Consider the following 26,528-nt stretch of genomic DNA (forward strand, 5'->3'; position numbering starts at 1 on the left):
GTTTCATGCTTTGCAGCATTAAATGTCTTTGTGCATAAAAACATGCTTTTATTTAAAGAACATGTAAATCTAAGAAAAACAACAAAAAAACACCTAAACCAAACCAAACCAAACCACAACAATACTTTTTATTGTTGTCACTCTGTTTGTTTAAACAGATGGCTAAGAGTTTGAGAGGGGGGAGAAGGTGTAAAAACCTGTGAAATCTACTGTTAAACAGTATTTTGTAAATGTACATTGTCCTTGAGCTGCAGAAACCATCCCCAGCAAACTTTAATGTGCTGTCATCATTCATTCATCTCCACTCCGTAGGCTACAGATCGAAGTTGTAATCGTATGTCTTCGCACACAGAGACGTCAAGTTTCTTACAAACATTAACAGGACGGTTACCAACTAAAAAGGTAGATTTCAGTGAAGGCAATTGATATCGTGGGGCAGGGAGGTCAAGTCATTCTGAAACATGATTGTCTATCTTTTATTTTGACCTGATTTTCAGAGGTCAGTGGGGAACTGCTTTTGCTGAGCACTTCTGTATACTAGACCACTAGCAAATATAAAATGTCCTGACCCAGTGAATGAGGATGAGTCAAAACAGCAGGAGAGGTTTGTCTGATGAATGTTCCTGTTGCTTAGATGGAATTACTATAGGTTTTAAAAAAATATTAGTGCTCCTGTTGGGCTATGTAACTGACTTACTCGACTACAATGAATTAAAATCTGTTAGCTATCTAACACTGAGGGCGAGATTCTGACCTCACTTACATGAGTGTAAATCCAGCGTAACTCTAGTGACATCAGGGTTTACTCTGGATTTACGCCCATTGAAAGGAGTAGGAATCTACTCCTAAATAATGCCAGTGACACAAAATCTGTTGACTTTTTGAATAATAAAACACCACCAGGGACTTCTGCTCGTCTGTGATTTGTTCTTTCTGGGAATTGAAACTAAATCAAGAAGGTGGCTGTTAGCGCAATATGGTTTATTTTTCCCATATGTACCATTTTGCTAAAGTTCTTTCTCAAAATAAATATACACTTTTGTTCAAATTGCTTTATATGTCCCCTTTTTACTCCCTTTTACTTCAAGAATCTGACCAGGCAGAAAGGTAGATTTTTAAACTAATTTGAGCAACAAACATTTTGGGGGGGAAGAAAATTGTCAACACTTAAATTTTAATGTTGGACCAAAATGACGTGATGTTTCTCACCTCACACATCATAACAGTGTCCTATATTGTTAATGGGGGGGCTCCTTTAAGGGACATTGTCACTGCTGTTGCATTAACATTTATTATTTTGCTTATCCTCATTGTTCTCCATATTTTTCATGTGTTGGGCTTCCATTTTTCACGTGGATTGTGTTGCAAGCCAACGTGGGTACTGGGACTAACTTTGGATTTGAATCTGCTTAGCTTTTTCACGAAGAACTGGCCTTACAGTGGGTTGTCTGCAGTGGAAGCGTTCGGGAGGCAGCTTTACAGCAGGCCTGGTTCTTCTTTGAGCTTATGGTGAGCAAATTGGAAACCCATTGTTTACAGGATTAATCCAGGTTTTTAGTAAAAACAGACACCACTATTAATAGCATAATGCTTTTCACAAATGACCGTTACTAGTAATATATGTTTCCTATAGGTGAAGAGTATGGTGCATCATTTGTATTTTGCTGACAAACTGGATGCTCCAAGGAAGAATCGTTTTCCAGAACGTTTCATGGATGACATAGCTGCTCTGGTCAGCACAATTGCCAATGATATAGTCTCTCGGTTTCAGAAGGTAAGAGCAAGCATAGATGGGGGCCTTAATATGAAACTGTTTTGTTACCATATATAACAGCGCTCTTTTCCTTGCATTTTCTCTTTTTGTTCTCCCGTTCAGGATACAGAAATGATTGAAAGGCTCAACACCAGTCTTGCATTTTTCCTCAATGATTTGCTGTCTATCATGGACAGAGGGTTTGTCTTTAGCCTTATTAAGGCCTGCTACAAACAGGTAAATGCAGAGAAATGTTATATATTAACTGGGTTCCGTGTCACACCACACTACTGTAACTTCCTTAGGACCAGCTGTGAAGCAGGAACACAACATTCCATTATCAGCGTGTCTTCAAAAAAAATTAGCTTGACTGTCTCATTCAGCTTGTGTTTTAATGCTTCTACATCTCTGTGCCTGATTCCCTTCTCAGGTATACTGTCTAAATCAGGAGTTAGTCCACTAAGTCGATGGAGTTACACTGGGAGGGAGGAGTCTCTTTCCATGCTTGTTGCCACCAGAGTAATGGAGGAAGAGATTAGAAAAGGGCTTGATTGCAAAATTTGGATCTGAGCATCCATGATGTTTGTGGGTATTTGGATCTGGGCTTCAGGTTCATCTTTACTACAGATTAAAACATTCCATAGTAGATGGCCTGAACGATAATAGTATTTGAAATCTGTTGCCTTCTGTGTGACCAGGGATGCTGGAACAATTGGTGTAGTGGGGGTGCTGAGAGCCATTGAACCAAACTGTAAACTCGGCACATAATGGAAACCGCTTCAAGCCCGGGGGTGTGGCAGCACCCCTAGTTCCAGCACCTATGTGTGTGACTAGCCAGCCTGCCGATGTGTTGTCCTTGATCTTATTTGTGCAACTGCCTATAAAATCAGTAGGAGTTCAATATCGCATGTGAAGTAGATGGGACTTAATTTTTAATTGTAAATAGTATGCCTGTTATGCAAATGTTATATTGTTATAAGCAGTGTTGGCTGTGGTAAATGTTAAATGTACAGTTCCCCTATGTGAGACTTTTAATTGAAACGACAAAGAAGTGGTGTGTGTCTTACTGCTATTTAATGACAGCTAAAGCATGATAAACCCCTTTAATCTGGTCCTTCAGCTGTATAACACGGTGATGGAGGATATGTCAGAAGTCACATGCTGCATTTGTGTGCTGTATTACTATTAACTGTATAAACTGTGTTGTTCTTGCCAGGTGTCTTCAAAGCTTTATTCCTTACCAAATCCGAGTATCCTTGTGTCCTTGAGGCTGGACTTCCTCCGCATTATCTGCAGCCATGAGCACTACGTCACCCTGAATTTACCCTGTAGCCTACTCACGCCACCTGCATCTCCCTCACCGTCTGTGTCTTCAGCAACTTCTCAGGTAGGCAAAGCAGAAAAGGCCACATGTGGAAATTCAAGCTGAGCTTTGTTCATAGGAGTAAATTTCAGAGACAGGTGTGTCACACACATGTTCAAGTTCCTTTCCTGCTAATGCCTCTTTGATCACTTATTTAAAAAGTACGGGCAATGCAGGTAGAGTGGCTTAGAGGGGCCTATGGGCAATACGTTTGGCATTACTCCTTGCGGCTGAGATACCCGTCTTAGAACTGCCGTAATGAAAGCTTAAAGTGTGTCTCTGAAACCCTAAACTTCTAGCCATATTGTGCAAGCAGAACATTTTTCTTTGAAGCGAAGAACAGTAGGCTTTTATTCAGGCTTGTGCTGATCTTCTGTGATCATTAAAATAACCAAGGTCCATTTATTATCACTTTGTAACATCCAAGCATCATTCTACTACCTTGTCCCATCCTGTGCAAAAGAGTACACGTGCAGAAAATAGTCATTTCTCAGCAAGCACGTTGCCTTGTTCAGTAGCACTGCTCTTGCTCATCAGACTAGCTGTTTTCTCGTCATCTGGTTTGTAATGCATATGCTTAACTAAGAAGGGAACAAAAGTAAAATGTATCTACTCTGAATTATTGAAGGTTAATGAAGTTACATGTAACATAAGTAGATATATAGCCAAAAAATGAGTGAAATAGTGGCTGACATTAAGATTTTCTTGAATTCTGGACAGGCTTGTCATGTATTTCATAAACTGTATCTTCTGTGTCCTCAGTTGCTCATTACACAACTTTTAACACTTGGGTTTTTCAACAGAGTTCTGGATTCTCTACAAATGTCCAAGACCAGAAGATTGCAAATATGTTTGAATTGTCTGTGCCTTTCCGCCAGCAGCATTACTTGGCAGGGCTTGTGTTAACAGAGCTGGCTGTCATTTTAGATCCTGATGCTGAAGGGTGAGTTTTCAACTTTTTCCCAAGAGGTTACCATAATCTAAGTAGATGGTGGCTCACAAGCAAACTACTGCCATGGTCAGAGCTAATTTACATGTATAATCTGAGAGGAGAGTGGGAATAGGAAACAAGTCCTCCAACCCAAGAATCCTCCCCTCCGACTTGCTCTGCCCCCATTCCTATCTCTTTTAACCCTGACTCTCCAATCCTGTTTACAGGCACACTCTCCTAGCTGAGAATGAGGGGATGAGAGTCTCCCATTGGAACCTTTCAATGGTACTCTTCAATTGGCTTTGGAGGCTGCTGTTGAGCAGTAGCAGAAAGTAGCTTTTTGCAGCAGTAGCAAGAACATAATTTTCAAGGATCAGAAAATGTCGTCTGATGTTGGGTTTAGGTATAGTAGCGCCTTTCATCTGAGGATCTCAAAGCACTTTATAAATATAAATTAAGTCTCACAACTCCCCTGTAAGACGGGTAAATATAGCTGTACTACAGATGGATAAAGTGAAACATAGAGTATTTTAAAGTTGTTTGGCAAGGTTATGCAGCAAGAAATTTTCAGAGCTTGGAATACTGCCCAATAATCATAGGACTGGAAGAGACCTCTAGAGGTCATCTAGTCGAATCCGCCCCCTCCCACTTCCCACCCCCTGACTGCCCCCCTCAGAACCTCAACCCATACAACCACCCCTGCTCCTTGTCCCCTGACCGCCCCCGCCCCCAGGACTCCCACCCCCTAACTTCTCCCCGGGACCCTGCCCCCCTATTCAATCCCCCACGTTCCCTGACCGCCTCCCCGCCCCATTCAACCGCCCCCTGCTCCCTGCCCCCTGCTCCCTACCCCCTGACTGCCCTCGGAATCTCCTGCCCCTTATCCATATCCAACCCCCGCTCCCCACCCACTTACCATGGCACTCAGACGGCAGGAGCTTGCAGCCACGGCGCCGCACTCCCCGGCAGGAGCAGCAGGCCAGAGCGCTGGCAGCGCAGCAAACTGAGGCTGGGGGGAGGGGGGACGGCGGGGGAGGGGCTGGGGGCTAGCCTCCCCGACTGGGAGCTCAAGGGCCGGGCAGGACGGTCCCGCAGGCCGTAGTTTGCCCACCTCTGGTCTAACCTGCTCTTAAAAATCTCCAATGATGGAGATTCCACAACTTCCCTAGACAATTTATTTCAGTGCTTAACCACCCTGACAGTTCGGAAGTTTTTCCTAATGTCCAACCTAAATCTCCCTTGCTGCAATTTAAGCCCATTGCTTCTTGTCCTATCCTCAGAGGTTAAGGGGAACAATTCTTCTCCCTCCTCCTTGTAACAACCTTTTATATACTTGAAAACTGTTATCATGTCCCCTCTCAGTCTTCTCTTTTCCAGACTAAACAAATCCAATATTTTCAATCTTCCCTCATAGGTAAGGCTGCGGGTTTGTCATGGAAGTCAGTGACTCGGTGACTTCTGCAGCAGCCACCGCGCCTGCAGCAGCCACCACCCTCCCCTCCCCTCCCCCCAGCAGCAGGAGATTTTGGGTGTGGGACAGGGAAGGAGATTGGGACACTGGACGGGGTGAGGCGGGTGCTGGGTGGTGCTTACCTTGGGGCTCCCCGGAAGCGGCGCCATCCTCCTCACTCAGTTGCTATGCAGAGGCGTGGCCAGGCAGCTCTGCGTGTTGCCTCTGCCCAGAGTGCTGTCTTCGCAGCTCCCATTGGCCCAGGTACAAAGGGTACTTTTACATAGCAGAACACATTCCACACGTACCACCTATCTTCGTAAGTGGACCAGATTCACGCTCTGGTGCTCTGAGAAACAAACCTCTCCTACTTCCGCACCTCTTCCATTAATACTCGACTACCTTGTAGAGCTTAAACTATCTGGACTCTCCCTCAGTTCCATCAAAGTTGCAATTATGGTGTTCTACCACAAGACTGGAGAAACCACTGTCTTTGCTCATCCCATCACAAAGAGGTTGCTCAAGGGCCTCCAATCCCTATACCCAGACATTAAACCGCTCACTCCACCTTGGGACCTTCACTTAGTCCTACCATGTTTGACACAAAAACCATTTGAACTGCTAGCAACATGCTCCCTCCTGCACCTATCCATGACAACTGCATTTTTAGTGGCAATTACCTCTCCCAGACGTGCAGGAGAAATCGGAGCACTCATGGCGGATCTACCGTACACTGTATTTTTTAAGGACAAAAGTCACCCTCCAACCGCACCCCAAATTTCTTCCCAGGGTGCACGCGTATTTTCACATCAACGAACCTATCCACTTACCTACCTTTTTCCCTAAGCTGCAAAGCAAACACTTTTGAGTCAACAGAGCACACACTAGATGTGCGCAGAGCTTTGTCTTTTTACTTGAACAGGACCAAAGCCTTTAGGAATTCCCCGAAACTCTTTGTTTCCATTGTGGAATGCTCCGGAGGTACAGCCATCTCTACTCCGAGACTTTCCAATTGGATAGCAGGTTGCATTCGCCTTTGTTATCAATTGAAGAACATGACTCCTCCAACTTCTCTCAGAGCACACTCCACCAGATCCCTGTCGACAGCTGTGGTTTTCCTACATAACGTTCCCCTCGCAGATACTTGCGAGGCTGCCACTTGGGCTTCCGAACATACCTTTGCAAAACACTATGCTCTTACCCGAGGACCCCTAACTGATACTCGTATGGGCAGGGCTGTATTATCCACAGCTTTCTTACCAGATCCGAAGTCCCTACCTCCTTAAGAGACACTGCTTTTCCGTCACCTGGAGTGGAGCACCCACAGGGACATCTCTCTCTTGAAGAGGAGGTTACTCACCTGTGCAGTAACTGCATTCTTCGAGATGAGTGTCCCTGTGGGTGCTCCACTATCCACCCTCCTCCCCTCTACTTTGGAGTTGGAGTGGTCTCCGTTGTAGAGAAGGAACTGAGGAGCCCGGCCACGCACACGTGCTGTTGAGTCACGGCCGGCGCATGCGGCAGGCACCGTGCGTGTACGGCCTGAACAGGTACTGCTGTAGAAATCTCTGAGTGAAGGCACAGGGGCGCACCAACACTTGGAATGGAGCACCCACAGGGATACTCAAATAACATCAGTTACTACACAGGTGAGTAACCTCCTCTTCTCTGCACTCTGTCTGCTCTTATCTAGCCTGCCTGCTGAGCTCTCTCTCACATGGGAAACCCCTTTCACCCAAAGACACAGAGCCCTCAGCGTTATCAGTGCTAAGCATGGACTAGTTCCAGTGGGTCTGGACATTGACCCAAGCTTTTGTTCAGCTGCCCTGCCGCACAGTGGAATTCACTGCTCAGACCAGCTTCACCTCCATCCCTGGCAGTGTGGTCACTTACACTGTGAGCAGCCACACACTCTCACACAACTTGGTGCTGGATGGAAAGCCACTGGGAAACAGATTGTGTGAAAATGTGAGGTCCGGAAGGTCTAAGGGGTAAAAAAATAAATAAAAAATCCTTAATGTGATGGTTAAGACTAGATCTGCCTATTTGGCTGATTATATTTTGTGCTGCAAATAGATACTTTAAACATTATTTCCCCTGTTTGAGTCATATGTTCAAGTAACTCACCCATTCGTTTTCAAAAGTGCTTTTCCCATTTGCTTTTGAAGCTTTCTATACCCAGGCTCACATGTGCTGGCTCCATTCGGATGATACACACATCATAATTTCAAGGAGTCGTCCCTGGAATTGGTCAAAGAAGCTGCAACTGGAAAGGGAAAACAGAGTAAAAACTAGTTTACTCCTGTCAAGGTTTCTCCCCCACTCTGAACTCTAGGGTACAGATGTGGGGACCTGCATGAAAACCTCCTAAGCTTACTTTCACCGCCTTAGGTTAAAACTTCCCCAAGGAACAAATTAATTTTTTCCTTTGACCCTGGATCTCCACTGCCACCACCAAACTCTAACTGGGTTTACTGGGAAACGTAGTTTGGACACGTCTTTCCCCCCAAAATCCGCCCAACCCTTGCACCCCACTTCCTGGGGGAGGTTTGGTAAAAATCCTCACCAATTTGCATAGGTGACCACAGACCCAAACCCTTGGATCTGAGAACAATGAAAAAGCATTCAGTTTTCTTACAAGAAGACTTTTAATAGAAGTAAAGGAATCACCTCTGTAAAATCAGGATGGTAGATACCTTACAGGGTAATTAGATTCAAAACATAGAGAATCCCTCTAGGCAAAACCTTAAGTTACAAAAAAGACACACAGACAGGAATAGTCATTCTATTCAGCACAGTTCCTTTCTCAGCCATTTAAAGAAATCATAATCTAACACATACCTAGCTAGATTACTTACTAAAAGTTCTAAGACTCCATTCCTGTTCTGTCCCCGGCAAAAACAGCATACAGACAGACACAGACCCTTTGTTTCTCTCCCTCGTCCCAGCTTTTGAAAGTATCTTGTCTCCTCATTGGTCATTTTGGTCAGGTGCCAACGAGGTTACCTTTAGCTTCTTAACCCTTTACAGGTGAGAGGATTTTTCCTCTGGCCAGGAGGGATTTTAAAGGGGTTTACCCTTCCCTTTATATTTATGACAAGTCCTTTTTTAGAAAATATAGCCACGTTGCTCACTGCCTAAGGGCCAGATTCTGAGCCCTTTACTCAAGTTGGGTAGCACCTTCCTCCTCAAAGAGTCCTGTTGACTCAGTGGAATTGTGGAGGAAGGTACGTACTATTGAACACAAGGGAATCAGAATCTGCCCCTCCATGTTTGGGACAGCTCCCCATAAAACAAAGAATATATAATACAACTGTGCAACACCTGAATATAGGGTAAATCTTGGGCTGAGATGGCAAAGAGACCAGCTGTGGGCAGCGAGACCTATTTAATGCAAGCTCAGCTGGCAAGACTAATAGATCTTCTTTGTTATTCTCTGATATGGCTCGGGAATATCAGCTTCCATCTCCTTCATGCCAACAATGGAAAGTGGTGGTGGAACGGAGACAAAGTTAAAGTTGCACTGAAATTTCTGTTTGATTGTTTCAGAGTGACAGCCGTGTTAGTCTGTATTTGCAAAAAGAAAAGGAGTACTTGTGGCACCTTAGAGACTAACCAATTTATTTGAGCATGAGCTTTCGTGAGCTACAGCTCACTTCATCGGATACATACTTTGGGGAGTGGGAGGTGTTTGCTCCTCAGCAACAGAGAAAGTCACTGGGATTCAGCCACACATAGAGACGACTCCCTGGTACTCCTTTTCTGTTTGGTTGTGTTACATAAGCTGGGCAATCCTGTGATTTCCAAGGCAGTTTTTCCTTTAGCTTTTACTAATGGGACATAAAGGCAGTTACTTTACAATTATAGCAAAGAACTTTTTTCTGATCATGATTTGTAATTTCCTGACACTTTAAATGTTTCCTCCCTAGTTGTGTTAGATCCCAGTGACACCACACATATAACCAAGCTGGAAGACCCAGTTACAATGCAGTTGTTCTATAAGCTAACAGGGGTAACACCCTGAGTATGTCCCTGTAACCTGTTTAAAAATTAGGACAATCCAAGGTTTATTTACAAATGGTAGCCTTTTGTAACCAGGTCCACTGCTTTAGTAATAGTTGTAGAGTAGATGGTGCCTGAAATACACAGGTCACTTTAATACCTAAGAGTCAAATCCTGGGGCCCGTGTAATACAAAGATGTGGAGCATGGAAAGTCTTCCCTGCTTCATGGATTGGATCAAAGAACGTTGAGGAGGGTCAAGCTTGTTGCCTATAGAGGACAGAGAGGTTCTGCATCTGCTCTGCAGGCAGTTGTAGAGCTACCCAAGGGTTTTTCCGATTTCTTTCGTTTTCACGGAGGCCACCAAGGTTGCCAAAGTCCCAGGCTGTCAGTGTATTGAAGGAGTGGGGCTCTCCTGCGGTTCAGAGAAAAAATAACTTACATATTGGAAAAGGAATGTGTTGCCGGTGACCTGCAAAAGGGGAAAACATCTAGACTGTGTCCTCTTTTGCATCTTTTCAGTGAATAAAGAAGACCAGAAAGGTTCTTTTGCTCTTGTTTTTCCTGTTTGTTTGGGGGATTTTTTTAAATTAGAAATATCAGGAATATGTACCCTTATCTTCCTGTTCTTCTTTGAGTGCTGGTCCTTATGTGTATTCCGCACATGGGCTGCACATGCATGCCATGCTCCTGAGTCTGGAAATTCCAACAAGCTGTGTCCACTTGTTCCCCTTGTGCTCCAGACTGAGGACATTAGAGGCAGTGCAGGCTGATGCCTCTTCAGTTCCTTCTTACCACTACATGGAATCCCTGTGTCCACAGATTTCTCCAGCTTTTATCCCTATACTCTGTAAATAAATCTGTAAATAATTTATAACTGCATCGCTGTCCAAGCCACACACCTACCAGGGGCCCAAAACTCCTTAGCAGACAACCTGAGCAAGCACTTCTCTGCAGCTCACAAGTGGGAGATACACAGCTCTATCCTGAGCAAGATAGTCGCTCATTGGGGAGCACCTCAATGGGATTTCTTCCCAAATGAACAGGAAGCTTCCTTTTTACTGCCCCAGAGGAGCTAAGGGTCACGGTTCCCAGGGCATGCTCTTCTGTGGACATGCAATCTCAGGCATGCCTTCTCTCCTATTTGCCTGTTACAAAGGTCTTGAGAAAGATCTGTCAGGACTGTCCCAGACAGTTTTGGTTCACAGAGCTCCTGAGGATGTCAATCTGTCCTCCTATCAGGATCCACCCCTTCCTGGATCTCCTTACTCAAGAAGGGGGCAGAAGCAGAAACCTCAATCCAGAACTACTCCTCCTAATGGCCTGGTGTTTGGATGGGCATCAGAACTAGGATGCTTTTGCTTAGCATCCCTCCAAGCTATTCTTACTCAAAGTAGAAAAGACTCAACTAGAACCTGCTGCCTAGCTAAATGGAGACGTTTTTCTGCCTGGGTTCAGCATAAGCAGCCATCTCCAAATTCTGGAAGTATCCCAGTTGTTTTAGATTGACTTCTGTTTTTAAAACATTCAGGTCTTTCCATTTGCTCTCACTGCGGGTCCATCTAGTAGTGATCAGTGCCTTCCTTCCTCCAGTAGATGGATGTTCCATCTTTACTCACCCTATTAAAATGAGATTTCTGAAAGGCCTAGTTAGGACCTTTTTTCACCAGTTGTCAAACCTACACCCCCGTTGGACCTCAATTTGTACTATCAGCACTCCCTGGGCCACTGTTTGAACCCTTGGCAACAAGTTCCGTGTCCCACCTGTCCATGAAGATTGCATTCTGAGTGACTATTATCTCAGCCAGAAGGGTGAATGAGATGGGAGCCCTCATGGCAGACCAACCATATACTGTTTTTTGCAAGGAAAAGGTCTCTCTTCAATAACATACTAAATTCCTCCCCAAGGTTCTTATGGAATTCTGTGTCACTTTCCTGTTTTCTTCCCAAAACTCCACATCTCTACTGAGGAAGGAGAACTTCATTCCCTTGACATCAGACATACCTTAGCATTCTACCTGCAGAGAACCAAATCTATCTGAAAGTCTCCTAGGCCATTTCTTGCCGTAGCAGAAAGGTTGTGAGGACAAGCTGTATCCTCTCAGAGAATCTTTACATAGATTTCTGGATGCATCATTGTCTGCAACCAATTAGCATATATCCCTCCACCTGACGGGAGAAGGGCACACTCCACCAGAGCACAAGCTGCCTCTACAGCATCACTGCAGGAAGAACAGTTACTGGACATATGCAGAGCGGCTATCTGGAATTCCATTTGCACGTTCACAAAATATTACGTGCTATCGTTCAAGCCTCCGCTGTGGATGCAGTCCTTTTGACATCTTTCCTGCCAGCTTTCTCACACCCTTCTCCAGTCTGAAGACTGCTTGCCGTCACCCATGTGTGGAATACATATAGGGACCAGCACTTGAAGAAGAAATGGAGGTTACTTACCCGTCACTGGAAGTTCTTCGAGATGTGTTGTCCCTATCTGTATTCCACTGCCCACCCTCCATCTCCTCTGCTTTGGATCTTTATGGATTCACTGTAAGAAGAGGAACTGGAGAGGTGTTGGCCTCCACTTCTTCTTATGTGCTCAGGCTGGAGCACAAGGAGAACTACTGCATATGTGTGGGCCACCGGACACTGCTCGTTAGAATTTCTGGACTCTGGCGCATGGTAGCCGCCTGCCCCCACGTGTGGAATACAGATCGGGACCACACATCTCAAAGACTTTCCAGTTTCAGGTAAGTAAGCTCCTTTTTTTTTTCGCTAGTTGACTCCTTGGAGGACCAGAGAACTGGGGAAAAGTTTTTTCAGCTGAAGGGTCAGGCATGTTCAAATCTTGTATAAAGAGAATTTTTATCATAAGGTGCTCGTCAGAAGTTTCAGTTAAATAAGTATTAACAAAAACCAAAGTTTTAAACAGTCTAACTAAAAACCCTGGGCCTTCTCAGGTTTCTTTCTTTTGTGTCTTGTGATGATGTGATCCCATTAGTTCTCCAGTTGTAAATTTGTGAGACTCTACAGACAAGACCTGGTACGTCAAACGTAGCACAAGTAGATTTCTTCAATAGAAGGATTCTGGGGCACTCACATAGTATCAGTTCTGAAGGACCTGCAGACCTGTATGTCAGTGAAGGAGTTTTTCTCATTTACATTCTTTGTGCTACAGTTAAAATTACTACTTAGCTGCCAGTGAATTCATAAAAGCCAGTCTCCAAAATGAGTCTGAGATTGAGAAATATTGCATAATGATACGTGTATATGCACGCCAGGTTAAAAATAAAAAACACTTGTTTTTTTTAAAGGTACTTAGTTACAAAGTATTGTTTGCTTTCAAGGTATTAACCAATCCCTATGACTCAACTCTCTTTTAACAGTTTGTTTGGATTGCATAAGAAGGTCATCAATATGGTACACAATTTACTGTCCAGTCACGACTCCGATCCACGGTACTCTGACCCACAGGTAAAGGCCCGGGTGGCTATGCTGTATCTACCTCTGATTGGCGTGATCATGGAAACCGTGCCTCAGCTATATGATTTTACAGGTATTTTGTGCACCAGGCTTTGCATATATGTTGAATTACTCCCAACTTTTGAGCATATTAAGTCAGTCCTGTTGGAGTGAGCAACCAAACTGTTGTGGTAGCCTTGCTATTTTCAAAGTATATTTAATTTATTTATTTATTTATTTGTATTACCATAGTGACCAAGAGCCCTAGTCAAGGACCAGGACCCATTGTACTAGATGCTATAGAAAGAGAATAAAAAGACGATTCCAGCTTAAAATCTACGTATAAAACTAGAGACAACTGGTTTCAGAGTAACAGCCGTGTTAGTCTGTATTCGCAAAAAGAAAAGGAGTACTTGTGGCACCTTAGAGACTAACCAATTTATTTGAGCATGAGCTTTCGAGCTGTAGCTCACGAAAGCTTATGCTCAAATAAATTAGTTAGTCTCTAAGGTGCCACAAGTACTCCTTTTCTTTTTAGAGACAACTGGTGGCTACAGAAAGGTGGCTGGGAGTACAGGGAAACAATGAGACAATATTGATCGTCAAGATAGCTAGTGGGCACAGTAAGCTACCAGCTGCAAAATGTATGCTCAACATTGCCTTGCATAAAAGCTGTATTTGTCCACTTGTTTGCACATAACTGATAATTCATTGTGCATGAGTGTCCTTTTGCCCGTATGGATGTAGGATTTTACCACATGCAAATTTTGCAGGCACAATTTATTTTATAAAGACTAATAGAAAAAGAAGTGTCTATCTAGACACCCTAAATCTCTCTGATACATACTTAAAAATACATCCCATCAAAGAGACAACAGCTCCATACATGTAACAATAGTACCAACAGACAGCACCAAAAAACCAAATTCCCATGTTCCTTTACACATTACCTGATGTTTTCTTCTTCAGCAGCTCTCCTACAATATGCCAGACCGTGTCCTGAAGGGTGGAATGTTTGGGCTATTTCAGACCAGGGTGGGGAAGCTGGATATGAAATAGTCTGGCATATAGCTAGGGCCCTATCAAATTCACAGTCAATTTTGGTCAAGTTCACAGTCACAGGATTTAAAAAATCATAAATTTCACAGTTTCAGATACTTATATCTGAAATTTCACGGTGTTATAACCTTGGGGGGTCCCAGCCCAAAAGGGGGCTTTGAGGGGGTCACAAGGCTATTGTAGGGGGGTTGTGGTATTGCCACCCTTACTTCTGCACTGTTGCTGGCAGCTGAGCTGCCTTCAGAGCTGGGCACCCACAGCCAACCCAAGGCCCCTTTAACCTCTGAGTGCTAGGGTGCTGGGCCTGGAGCTGGGGAGGGGCAGGGTTGGGGGTGCCCTGGCCAAGGGCTCCTACCATATGCCAGGCTCCAGCTGCTGGTCCTGGCTGGGCTGTTGTGGGATGGGACTTCCTCTTCCCCTGCAGGGGCCACTCCTTGGGGCTGGTCAGACCAACTTCCAGGAACCTCCCCAGGCTACTGCAGCTACTGGCTGTGAGCCCAGCTCTGAAGGCATCGCCGCTGCCAGCAGCAGTGCGGAAGTGAAGGTGGCATGCTATGGTATTGCCACCTTTACTTCTGCGCTGCTGCTGGCTGCAGCACTGCCTTCAGAGCTGGGCGGCCGGCCGGCAACCATCGCTCTCCAGCCGCCCAGCTCTGATGGCAACATAGAAATAAAGGTGGCAATGCAACCCCTCTACAGTAGCCTTGTAACCCTGCACAACCCCCTTTTGGATTGGGACCCCCAGTTTGAGAAACACTGGTCTCCTGTATAGTATAGGGTAGAAGCACACACAAGGCAAGATTTCACGTGGGGGAGACCAGATTTCATGGTCTGTGACGAGTTGCACGGGCGTGACTTGGTAGGGCCCTGCATATAGCATGCTTCTTTGAGCATTTCAGCCCTTTAAGTTAAATGACATGGTGAAGGCTTTGGGGGAAATTTTCAGAAGTGCCTAAGTATCTTAAGAGTCTGTATCCCATTTTCAAAAGTGACTTAGGCACTTAGGGAACCTAAGTCCTGTTGACTTTTAATGAAACGTGGGCTCCATAGTGCCTAGGTCACTTTCGAAAATGAGACTTAAGCTCCAAAATTCAATAGACATTTTTGAAAAATTTCCCCTTAGTCTCATATGTTTGATTTACATAACTAGAGAGAGAGAGAGAGCATCCCCATTTGCTAGCGATACCAGTCTAACGTAATTTTTTCAGTGACCATTACCAGACAGTTAAATGAAACCAACAGAGAGGAGCTGTGACGAATGGACTTTTGAGTGCACCGTTTGACTGGGGTGCGTGTGTTTCCCTGCAGAGACTCACAATCAGCGAGGAAGGCCAAGCTGCATCGCCATCGACGATTATGAAAGCGAAGGTGGAAGCATGATAAGTCAGACAGTTGCCATGGCCATTGCGGGAACATCTGTCCCCCAGCTCACCCGGCCCAGCAGTTTTCTACTCACGTCAACGGTACAAAAGTGTTCCCCCTCAGAGCACGTGTAAACAGGCAGATATTTATACGATTATGCCCGAAAGTGATGATCACAAAGCAGCAGGGACAGAGATCAGCATGCACCTGGGCATGTCACGTAGCAGGAGGGAGGGCAGGGGTGGTGGGAGATGTGAAACAGCTAACATTTGCACTAGGTTATTCCTGTCCTTGCGGTGGGTGGGAGGGGACATAGTTAGAATGATCAGTTTTGCCAAGCTTCTGTTCCTCCTTCTCAAAGCAAGCTGATGAAAATGCCATACCATGGCTGCTGTTATGGTCATTATAGGTGAAATTCACCCTTTTGCCAAGGCTCTCAGCACAAGGCCTCTGCCCCACTTAAATCCTACTTAATCAAGTAATAAATGGAGCTTGAGTGAGGCGTGAGCCTTGGGCTGGCCCTCTGCATAGGGGTAGATTTCACCTTATTTAGGTTACAGTAGCACCCATAGACCCCAGTCAACATTAGGGCCCCATTTTGCTGGTTGCTACACGCGGACAAAGGAAGGACAGCCCCTGCAGCGTAGAGTTTCCAGTCTAATGAGACCGAACCCAAGAGGCTGAATGACTTAGACGGTGGAGGGGGTGATGGTCTGGGATGAAGGGAACATCAGATTACACAGACCCATCATCTGCAGGTTTCAAGGTTTTTTTTTTTCCCCCCCCTCTACTGTAATTCTGCTAATGAATGGAGGTCCCTTGCCAGGCTGCTAACTAGCTGGAAATTTATTGAAAGCATCATAGTGGAGCTGGATCTTGAGAAGGAACTTAAAGGAGGACACTGTCATAGCTTGAATTTAGCTTAAAATACATTGCTAGGGATGAATTCCAGTGTCTTTTGTGTCATCTGGACTCTGTCAAGGTGTTGCGTCAGTCAAGGGAAACGTGGGTTATTCAGACGTTCGCTCATGATGATTATTTATGCAAATCTGCTGGCCCCTGCCCTTGTCTGATGGATGGTGATCGGTTAGCCCAGCGTAGTTACCTGATGCAGCTATTTTTAATGGACTATCAAAGTATTTGGGGCACTAATCAGTGTGGCTGAAGTGATTGCTCCTGTCTGTTCAGACTGGTCGGCAGCACTCGACCTTCTCAGCAGAATCGAGCCGGAGCCTCTTGATCTGCCTCTTGTGGGTCCTCAGGAATGCCGACGAAAGTGTCCTGCAGAAATGGTTCACAGACCTCTCCGTGCTACAGCTCAATCGCTTGCTGGATTTGCTGTATCTCTGCGTCTCCTGTTTTGAGTACAAGGTACGGAAATATTGGTTAGTTGCATTCAAGCTCCCTCGAGGCATGGAATGGGATTTAGACAAGCACCCAGGCACAAAGTGAAAAACAGACATCCCCGCCCCTTACAGAGTGCCAAAGAGCCCCCTTCCATCCATCACCCTCTCCAGGCTGTCTTCTCCTGACCCTCAAAATCCTAGCGGCTGTGCCTCTTTCCGTACACACACCAGCCCCCGGTCCCTTTGCCTCTGTCCCTTTCCCCCCGTCTTCCAGCCACCAAGTGTCTCTGCCCCCTCATCACAGAGTGGCTGATTTAAAAAAAGGCTCTGCCAGCTTGCCACTCCCATGGGCGGGCAGGCAGGCGGGTGCCTCCCCCTATGTATTACCCCAGGGGCTGCCACAGGAAGTAAGAGAAGAGAGAAGCTGACAGTCATATTTACTCATTCTCAGGCATCAGGGAAAACTTCCTGCGGTGGAGATTTAGCAGCTTCCCAGGTCACCGGTTGATCCTCTGCTCCTTCCCTCGGTCGTGTCTCCCTTGTCCTCTCCCCGCTGCAGGCTTGTCAGACCCTGCAGAGGACATCATGGCCTGGACGTCTCCTGCAGCACATCCTGGCCCTGTGGGTCTCCAGGGACAGGAGTTCTATGCATTTAGCCTTGTCCATCCCATGTAAAAGGAGGCTTCCCTCAACATCTGTGCTTTTCTGGTTTGAAATCTGCAGGGCAAGAAAGTGTTTGAAAGAATGAACAGTCTGACATTTAAGAAGTCGAAGGACATGAGAGCAAAACTTGAAGAAGCTATTTTGGGAAGCATAGGGGCGAGGCAAGAAATGGTGCGAAGAAGCAGAGGGCAGCTAGGTGAGTAAGCGTGCTTGTTGTTGCTGACCTTCCTGTATGAGAGTCACTTGAAACTATCCCCAAAGAGCCCCCAGATCCAGTAGAGTGCTGCAGGACGATATGCGTATCAGTTAAGAGCTCCATCTGAAGAGCTGCACAGAGGAAGCGGTTTGCAGTGCACAAGTTTTATTGGTCCTATAAACCCCAGGAACTATGCTGCATATTTGTGAGCACCATGTGTAGGCACTTTATCTATTACCTAACTATTTACGCGTGTAGACGTGTCTCATTTATAGAGCACTCCTGTAACAGTGTCTGGGAATGCTAGCCTGACCTTATAGGCAGAACCAACACCCTGTCACTGTATGTCAAGAGTCAGAGTGGAAACTCAGTCCCTGAATGGATGGTGGTTTCTGCTAAAATGATAAGCAGTGAAATAGTTAACAATTTTGGTAATTATATTGCCATCATGTGTCAGAATTAACACCCCATTGAGAGTAATATTGCTATGTATTGAGTATGATAAGAAGGCTGGTCCGCTGGCTAGGTCACTAGACCCAGGAGAGCCAGGGTCAATTTCCAGTTCCACCACAGACTTTTTGCGTGACATAGGCAAGACACTTAGTCTCTATGTATTTCAGTTCCCCATCTGTACAATGGGGATAATAGTATTTCTCTACATCACAATGGTGGTGTGAGGATAAATACATTAAAGATTGTGAAGTGCTTAGATAATACGGTAATGGGGGGCCATGTAAGTACAGTAGAACCTCAGAGTTACGAACACCAGAGTTACAAACTGACTAGTCAACTACACACCTCATTTGGAACTGGAAGTACACAATCAGGCAGTAGCAGAGACGCAAAAACAAACAAACAGAAAAACCCCAAATACAATACAGTAGTGTGTTAAATGTAAACTACTAAAAAAAAAGGGGGGGGGGGGGGAGTTTCAAAAAAAGATTTGACAAGGTGAGGAAACTGTTTCTGTGCTTGTTTCATTTAAATTAGGATGGTTAAAAGCAGCATTTTTTCTTCTGTATAGTAAAGTTTCAAAGTTCTATTGTCAGTGTTCAGTTGTAAACTTTTGAAAGAACAACTACAATGTTTTGTTCAGAGTTATGAACATTTCAGAGTTACAATCTCCATTCCCGGGGTGTTCGTAACTGTGCAGTTCTACTGTACGGACAGATAAGTGTTACGGCTTTGCGTGCTATAGAGTTTTATCATGCTGTCTGTCACATTACTTGCAACCAAGTCTTTGGTTGCCACATGGAAAAAGTTAATATTGATTTATTTTTAAAAAATTTGATGTTACCCAACAGAAAGAAGTCCATCTGGGAGTGCGTTTGGAAGTCAAGAGAATCTAAGATGGAGAAAGGATATGACTCACTGGCGTCAAAACACGGAAAAGCTTGACAAGTAACTCTATCTTATCCTTCTACATCAATAACTGAACGGTCACATTGAAAATTCAAGCCCTGACTCTGCTCCCATTGAAGCCAAAGGCAACAGTCCAGTTGTCCTCAGTGTGAGCAAGATCAGGCCATAAGCTCAGACAGGCTGATTATAGGGGAATAGTTTTAATGCTGACAGGCATCGCATCACTTTCCATTTCTCTCTCAGCATTTCAGAATGAGACTTCAGACTAGTAAACTCCATTATCTTCTTAGATGCCTGTAGTGAGTTGTAATGTAAAGGAAAGATCCATTAGCCATATTCACAGATAGCATTTATGTCTCATGTCATCTTTCCCTTATTCCATGAGAGCATTCTGGAGTTGTCCAAGCATGCTTTCCTTTCCTGTCCTAATCCATCCCTTTGATTGTTTTTCCACATGTGCTGTGTTTTTAGAAGCCACAAACCACTCAGGTACTGTAGCATTGGTGTGTGGCTCTTTTGTGTAATTTTCATTTTGTACATCTGCATTCTCAACAATTGCAGCTCTGTTTGTGATGCTCGGCAGAAGGTTTTTTGTGTGTGTAACTGGCTGAAATAATCCCTTTTGCTTGTCACACCCATTACGTTTTAAGTTCACTTTGTTTTTTGCTAGAAGGCTCAGGAACGGTGTGTGAGTTTTGCTGCGCACGTTTTCCATTTTCTAAAATTGCAACCCACAGGCTTCCGTTCTCCCTTAGTGGTACTCTGATGTTCATGGATTAGGGCCAGTCCTTTTGCTGGGCCTTCAAACAGCTCAAGTGACAGAGTGGTAGCCATGTTTCATGACAGGTTTCAGAGTGGTAGCCATGCTAGTCTGTATCAGCAAAAAGAACGAGGAGGACTTGTGGCACCTTAGAGACTAACAAATTTATTTGAGCATAAGCTTTCGTGGGGTAAAACCCACTTCATCGGATGCATACAGTGGAAAATACAGTAGGAAGATAGATAGATAGCTATACACAGAGAATATGAAAAAATGGGTGTTGCCGTACACACTAAAAAGAGAGTGATCAATTAAGGTGAACTATTATTAGCAGGAGAAAAAAACCTTTTGTAGTGATAATCAGGATGGCCCATTTCCAACAGTAACAGTGGGGGGGGGGGGAAATAAGGGGGAAATAGTTTTACTTTGTGCAATGACCCATCCACTCCCAGTCTTTATTCAAGCCTAATTTAATGGTGTTCAGGAACTGGGAAATGGCAGCCTTAGAGCCCAAATGGACGGAAGGCCAAGCCACCCACAGTGCATCTACTCCTTCCTCCCACATGGCTGGACCCTGTTTCCCTCCTTCGTTTGTGGTCCCGTGGATTTCTGCTGTGCGTGGATCCCTGTGCTTTGATCTTGGCGCAACCCTCGGGGGGAGGGATAGCTCAGTGGTTTGAGCATTGGCCTGCTAAACCCAGGGGTGTGAGTTCAATCCTTGAGGGGGCCATTTAGTGATCTGGGGCAAAAATGGGGCATTGGTCCTGCTTTGAGCAGGGGGTTGGACAAGACGACCTCCTGAGGTCCCTTTGAACCCTGATATTCTATGATTCTATGTTCTCTGCCTCATGCCCTCCAGGTTTCAGAGCACCCATCCTATCAACGACGTACGCTGGGGTACATAGTTCTCCTTCCATGACATCTCCAGAGCACTTGCCACCGGCACAATAGAAATGCAGTATTTTTGCTGTTTGACCCTAGCATGTCTATGTAACAAGCTTTGAATAGAATCCCAGAAGATTCACTGTTGCATTTTGCAGACATGCATCAACCCAAGAGTTTTTAGAAATTAGAATTAATATGAAGTGTGTGTGTATGTGTGTGTGTATATATATGTATATGTATATATACACACACACACACACACACGCGCCAAAATGAGCTACACGGACACAAGTCAGCCATGCTAAAAGAACTCTTTAACCCTCTCCCCACTTCTCAGGAAAAGCTTGAGTAAATAGTTTTTGTAACACATTCTGAGAGCCATCAAACATAGATCTAGGAGATAGTCAAGGACTCTTCACTAAGACCACCCACCAGCCCTCAGACATAGGAATTTTTGGCTCAGCTGTCAAGTGTAGGCAGAGATAGGCAGGCTTTAAGGCAACCAGACTCCTGTGTGCAAAGAGTTTTATATCACAATCAGCACCTTGAACTGCATGCTGAAATGGATGGGAAATCAGCACAGTCTGTGGAGCAAAGGTGTGAAATGGTCCAGGTGTGAAACTTCCCTGTATAAGCCAGCAGCCTTACTCTGCAATGGTTGAGGTTTCCGAGGTCTCTCTGAAGTGGAGCACATGTTGGTGGTCCATTGGTATGGATGACTGTGGTGAGGTCTGTGTCCAAAAGGAAAGCCTGTAACCATCTAGCAAAAGGGAACTTAAATTCTACGGCGATGGGTCCCTTAAAAATACTTTGCATGAAGTTGGAAAAAGGCTCTCTTGGCTACTGCTGCAATCTGGATATCCAGAAGCAGCCAGGCAGCTGACAACAAAAGACAGACATAGCTCCTGAAAATGAAAGGGCTAATCCCACCTCTACCATCTCTGCCAATTGCTTTTCCCCAACTCAGGAATGTAACCTCTTGTTTTGTCAGCCAGGTAGCTTTTATCCAAACCTCCAGTCATGTCCAGACATTGGCAAAGCTGAACTGCGCTGTCGGACCCAATGAAATAGAGACATAGGAGCAAATTCCTCCCTGGGGTGATTCCATAGCAGCGAATATAAAAAAAACAAAAACAAACCCACCAGATATGAATTTGGCTTTTGAGCTGTGTGTCATCATCTTGCTGATGGTCCTGTACCCCAAACAATCTCTCTTATCCCTGCTAGTGTCCTCACATACCTGTTGAACAGCTGGAGTCTCTAATGGAACTACATGGTAGCCAAAAGATCATTTAATTTTCTTTCTTAAAAGAAAAATCTGCTAAAACAACTCCATAAACCCGCTCTCCAAGTCATACTTGCACATTCTATTCTGAGCCAAATCTGGCCTCTCTTTTCTGCACAACTTCCACTGTTGCAGTGAGAGTTGTGAGCACATACTCCATCTACGGGTAGAGTTTGACACGTTGAGTTTAACACTAGAATATACACTTTATAACAAATGAATGTAGAGTATTATTCAATACAAAGAATTCTATGTAGCCAAGTGAAGTGATCCCACCCAGCCCTTCTTTTTGCAATTGATATCCTTTAAATAGTGGTACAGTCTATGCCTCAATCCAGAGCCTTCATAATGTAGAGATTTAGGACTAAAGTATTCTCTTATAGCACGGCTTCCATGGTAGGCAGGGTGTGGGGCAGGCATGTTGCAGCAGGAGCTTCAGGAGAAAATTTGGTTGAGTCAGCTAGAGTTGCTCCCAGGGCCCTGGAGGAGCCAGTGCTATAGCGGGAGCTCTGGCATCTTTGAAAGGACGGCCTGTGCATTTTGCCTGCATCCAGCCAGCTCATTTGTGCGTCCCTCCCATACTGTAGCTTTTCCCTACACAAGGATGCAAGGGGAGCACCCTCCCCAGCCACCTTCCTGCTTAGCCAAGCAAGGCAAGCCACAATCACACACTTAAAATTACTACTGGATATTTGCCGAATCCAGCTAATTTTACTGAAGTTCAATAGTGCCACTGAAGACATGGGACCACCAGTGTGAGTAGGACTGGGACCACAGTCAGCTTTTCCAGGAAAGCAGGTCCATTGTATTTAATAGCACAATCATATGATTTTCTCTAGAAGGCAGATATTTAAAAACCTTTAATATAATGTAGAGGCAAAAAAATAAATACCAGATATACATGCTATGTACAATATACTGGACCCAACCTAGCTACTAGGTAGTTGCAAACTAGTGCGAACAGTGCAAAAATACTAGCTCATAGAGCACCATCTTGTGTTCAGATCCTGTAACATAAAATAAAATCTTTTTTATTTCTTTTGTTGCATGCCTTAGAATGCTATTAAACCACCTTTGAAGCAGGACTTTGATGCTGACACTGTTATTAGAGGATTACTGGTAGAGTAATGAAAGGAAAAGAAATTATCATGACCCAGCCTGAGGGTGATAAACCTAAATCACATTGAATATTTTTATACATTAATAAAAAAAACCCCCAATTCTTCCTCCCGCTGTACTCTTACATATATTAATGCATTTAGATATTCTTGTGGTGTTGTCCGTAACTAACTGTGTGCATTTATAACAAGGTTTTTCCCACTGGTGAGCCTTGAGAATGTGCTGGCCTGATTTTTAAACTAACTCTAACTTGAGTGCTGTCTTTTCTTCTGTTAGATCAAGGGCAGAGATAGAACATGAAGCGCTTATTGATGGAAATCTTGCAACTGAAGCAAATCTGATTATTCTGGATACATTAGAAATAGTTGTCCAGGTAAGGATGAGGGGGATTTTGCTGATGTCCGAATAACATTTGCTAGCAGGTTAAGTGGTTCAGATTCTTAAACTATGCCCTCCTGCTGTTTGTATTTAAGCTTTGCTGCTGCAGGAGAAAGGGGGATCCAGGAGCTGAGATCCCAGAACAGATAAAAGATCAGTGATTTTTTTTCCAAGCCTTATAACAGTCTGTTTCGTAAATCACAAACATCCCTCCAGCTTTCTGTAAAGGTGCTTGTCCCCCTCATTAGTGTAATGCAGGAAATATTTTCTTGCATGTTTTAATGTATAAATAATGCCTGGAAGAATCTGTAATAACTCCATCGTCCTGCCTTCCTCTGACAAATTCCTGCTAGTTCCTTCCCAGTTTGCCATTCTGCTCCAGGGCTCTGCAGGAGGCATTGTGCTTCCCAGAGGCACGGAGGACGGTGCCACCAGAACGATCCCATAAGGAGGTGCAGTGAGCTCCCCTCTGCGACTATGGCCTTGTTGTTGTTTGTCTCTCAGGTTGTTTAAATGTTAGTGGGGAGAAATCCCCGTGCTCAGAGGGTAAAATCCTGGCCCCATTGAAGTCAATGGCAAATCCTCTGTTGACTTCCGTAGAGCCAGAATTTCACACAGAGAATCCAGTTGTGGCTGGCTCTTGTGCTGGGAGCATCTTCCACCTTCCAAACCTACACAAGAGCCAGCCAAAGTGTCTCGAAAATAGTATTTGTAATAGAGCTTAGAGCTACATAATTCTTCAAGGGACAGATCCTCAGAAGGTGTAAATCGGCTTCAGTAGGACACCTGATTTCTACCCACTGAGGATTTGGCTCAGAAACTTGTGAGTTTCACACATTTGTAATAGGTCAGGGCAGATTATTCGGGACAGTAGCACCACCTGATCGGCCAGAGGGTTAACTTTGTTCATGTGACTGTTTGATTTAATTTTGACGACAGACTGTGTCTGTGACGGAATCCAAAGAGAGCATTCTCGGTGGGGTGCTGAAAGTTCTTCTCCACAGCATGGCTTGTAATCAGAGTGCACTTTATCTGCAACACTGCTTCGCCACACAGAGAGCTTTGGTTTCAAAGGTGAGTGTCCTGCAGGGGGCTGTCACATGTAGTGGGGTTTTCTCTTCAGTATTTGGGTCATGTCACTGCAAGGCTGTTATTTTGTACTTCCTAACGTTAGTGTTTACGCTGTGGGGTTTGATGAATGGAAGGAGGCTGTTTATTCTTCATGTTTGCTACCTGCAGTCATACACTTCAGGTCTGACTACTGTGGACAAAATGACTTTGTTTTGCTGGGCTGCTTGTTAAAATTATATCACATCTTTTCTACACACACTGAGCTGATGGGCAAGTTAGCGCCTCTCTTACTCATTGAGACCTACTCAGAGCTACTTACCCCCACCCTACCAATGCCAAAGGTGCCCATGTTGCTGTAATGCACACCAAGGACCCTCTATCCTAATGTAACGTCACCTTTCTTCTCCTTCCAGCTCCTCGTCATGTAATTTTCGCCCTCTCGACATGGGTAATGTAGACGTTAATATCTTAATGGAGTACAGAATTTGACCCTCGGACCTTGGATTTTGATCCATGAGTCTAACGAAGTTTGAGTAAGAAAGGCTAGTAGTCAAAGCTGGCTTAACATAGAAACCAAGGGAACTGGAAGAAAAAGTAATTTAAACCGATATAAACTCCTTGTAATATTACTTAGGGCTTGCCTCTGTGAACAATTAGACCGCAGCAAGTCGGGGTGTGAATCTAACCCCCCACTAGCCAGCTGTGGTCTATCTGTCCATGTGCATCCGATTGACACGTGTTAGCAGTTCGTTTGAGCGCTTTGATCTAGTCCTCTTTGTAAGTGGACTAGCTCAGAGCACTCTATTGAACTGTTAACGCACGCAGACAGACCGCAGCAGACTAGTGCGTGGTGGATTCACAGCCCAGCTTGCCACGGTTTAATTGTCCGCATAGCTGAACCCTTAGATTCACCTCTGAATTCAGTCCGTTAGTTGGTGCTGGCAGCCTCAGCAGAATTACTTTTCTCATGTGCTGTCGCTACAGTTCCCTGAGCTGCTGTTCGAAGAGGAGACCGAGCAGTGCGCTGATCTCTGCCTGAGGCTTCTGCGACACTGCAGCAGCAGCATTAGTACCATACGGTCCCATGCGAGTGCCTCTCTTTACCTCCTTATGAGGCAGAACTTTGAGATTGGAAATGTAAGTATAAGGCTGCTGCTATCATTCTATCAGCATCATTTGGTGTTTGCTTAGATTACGGTAGTACCTAGAAGCCCCATTGGCGATCAGGGACCCACTGTGTGGGGCGCTGTACCTGGATCTGGTGAGAGACATTCCCTGCCCCAAAGAACTTACAATCTAAATAGGCAAGACATGTAAAGAATAGGAGGGGGAAACAGAGGCATGGGGCAGTGAAGTGACGTTGCGGTGTGTCACACGTCAGGTCAGTGGCAGTGCAGAGATTAGAACCCCAGCCTGCTGAGTTCTAGTTTGATGCCGTGTCCCCTAGACCAGGCTGCCTCTTTTGTAGGGACTTATTTAAAAAAAGCCGGACGGGGACCTCCACTGAAATGTCGAATTTTTCTCAAGCCGAATGACTTGTTTACTACTCGCTGTTTTTGTAGGGCCAGGTCAGGCTCTTAGGCGCAGGCCCCTGGCAGGAGATGATGTGAGGCCACATTAGGCCAGGAGTGCACAGTGACGCACAACACTCCTGGGAAATGCCACCACTGCACTACCTCCTAGGGGAGTGCAGCAGGCATTCTCCTCTGTGGCCCTACCTGCTCCTTATGCCTCTGTACCCTTTTCTGGGGCAGCGGGCACCCCTAAGGCCACTGCAGGAACTACCCTCTGCCCGCCTTGCACACCCCTGTAAGAGACCGCCACAACCTGCCCCCTCGGCTGTCCCATCACAAGGCTTAAGTGTGTCCTCTGTGAAAGGTCTGCATGCATCTAGACTAATTAGGTGCTGTTGGTTTTGTTTTCTGTATGAATCTAATTGGATCTCAGCCTGATTCTCCCCAAATGCACTTTACATTACAAAGAGAGCTCCCAGTGTTCACTTTACTATTAAATGTTTTAACAGCACCACTGCAGTAATCTCACAAAGGATACCCCAAACACCTGGTGTTTCATTATACAGTTCCT

General features: G+C 45.0%; 1 protein-coding gene across 5 annotated transcripts in view; it reads left to right on the forward strand.

Moving 5' to 3' along the window:
• The window catches only part of DOCK7 (dedicator of cytokinesis 7), a 142,458-nt gene that overhangs the window by 89,445 nt on the left and 26,485 nt on the right, over positions 1-26,528 (forward strand). For 4 of the 5 annotated variants that reach the window (XM_074961615.1, XM_074961616.1, XM_074961617.1 and 1 more), the window contains 14 exons: positions 313-402; positions 1,414-1,509; positions 1,634-1,774; positions 1,877-1,990; positions 2,970-3,140; positions 3,920-4,059; positions 12,882-13,051; positions 15,325-15,479; positions 16,567-16,749; positions 17,448-17,583; positions 18,888-18,984; positions 23,271-23,367; positions 24,312-24,446; positions 25,428-25,580. In XM_074961615.1, coding sequence (XP_074817716.1) covers positions 313-402; positions 1,414-1,509; positions 1,634-1,774; positions 1,877-1,990; positions 2,970-3,140; positions 3,920-4,059; positions 12,882-13,051; positions 15,325-15,479; positions 16,567-16,749; positions 17,448-17,583; positions 18,888-18,984; positions 23,271-23,367; positions 24,312-24,446; positions 25,428-25,580 — 1,878 coding nt within the window. The remainder of the gene's footprint in view (positions 1-312; positions 403-1,413; positions 1,510-1,633; positions 1,775-1,876; positions 1,991-2,969; positions 3,141-3,919; positions 4,060-12,881; positions 13,052-15,324; positions 15,480-16,566; positions 16,750-17,447; positions 17,584-18,887; positions 18,985-23,270; positions 23,368-24,311; positions 24,447-25,427; positions 25,581-26,528) is intronic. The other variant, XM_074961619.1, reaches the window with a different exon arrangement.

This window comes from Natator depressus, chromosome 8 (genome assembly GCF_965152275.1).
Source record: "Natator depressus isolate rNatDep1 chromosome 8, rNatDep2.hap1, whole genome shotgun sequence".
NCBI classification, from domain to species: domain Eukaryota; kingdom Metazoa; phylum Chordata; order Testudines; family Cheloniidae; genus Natator; species Natator depressus.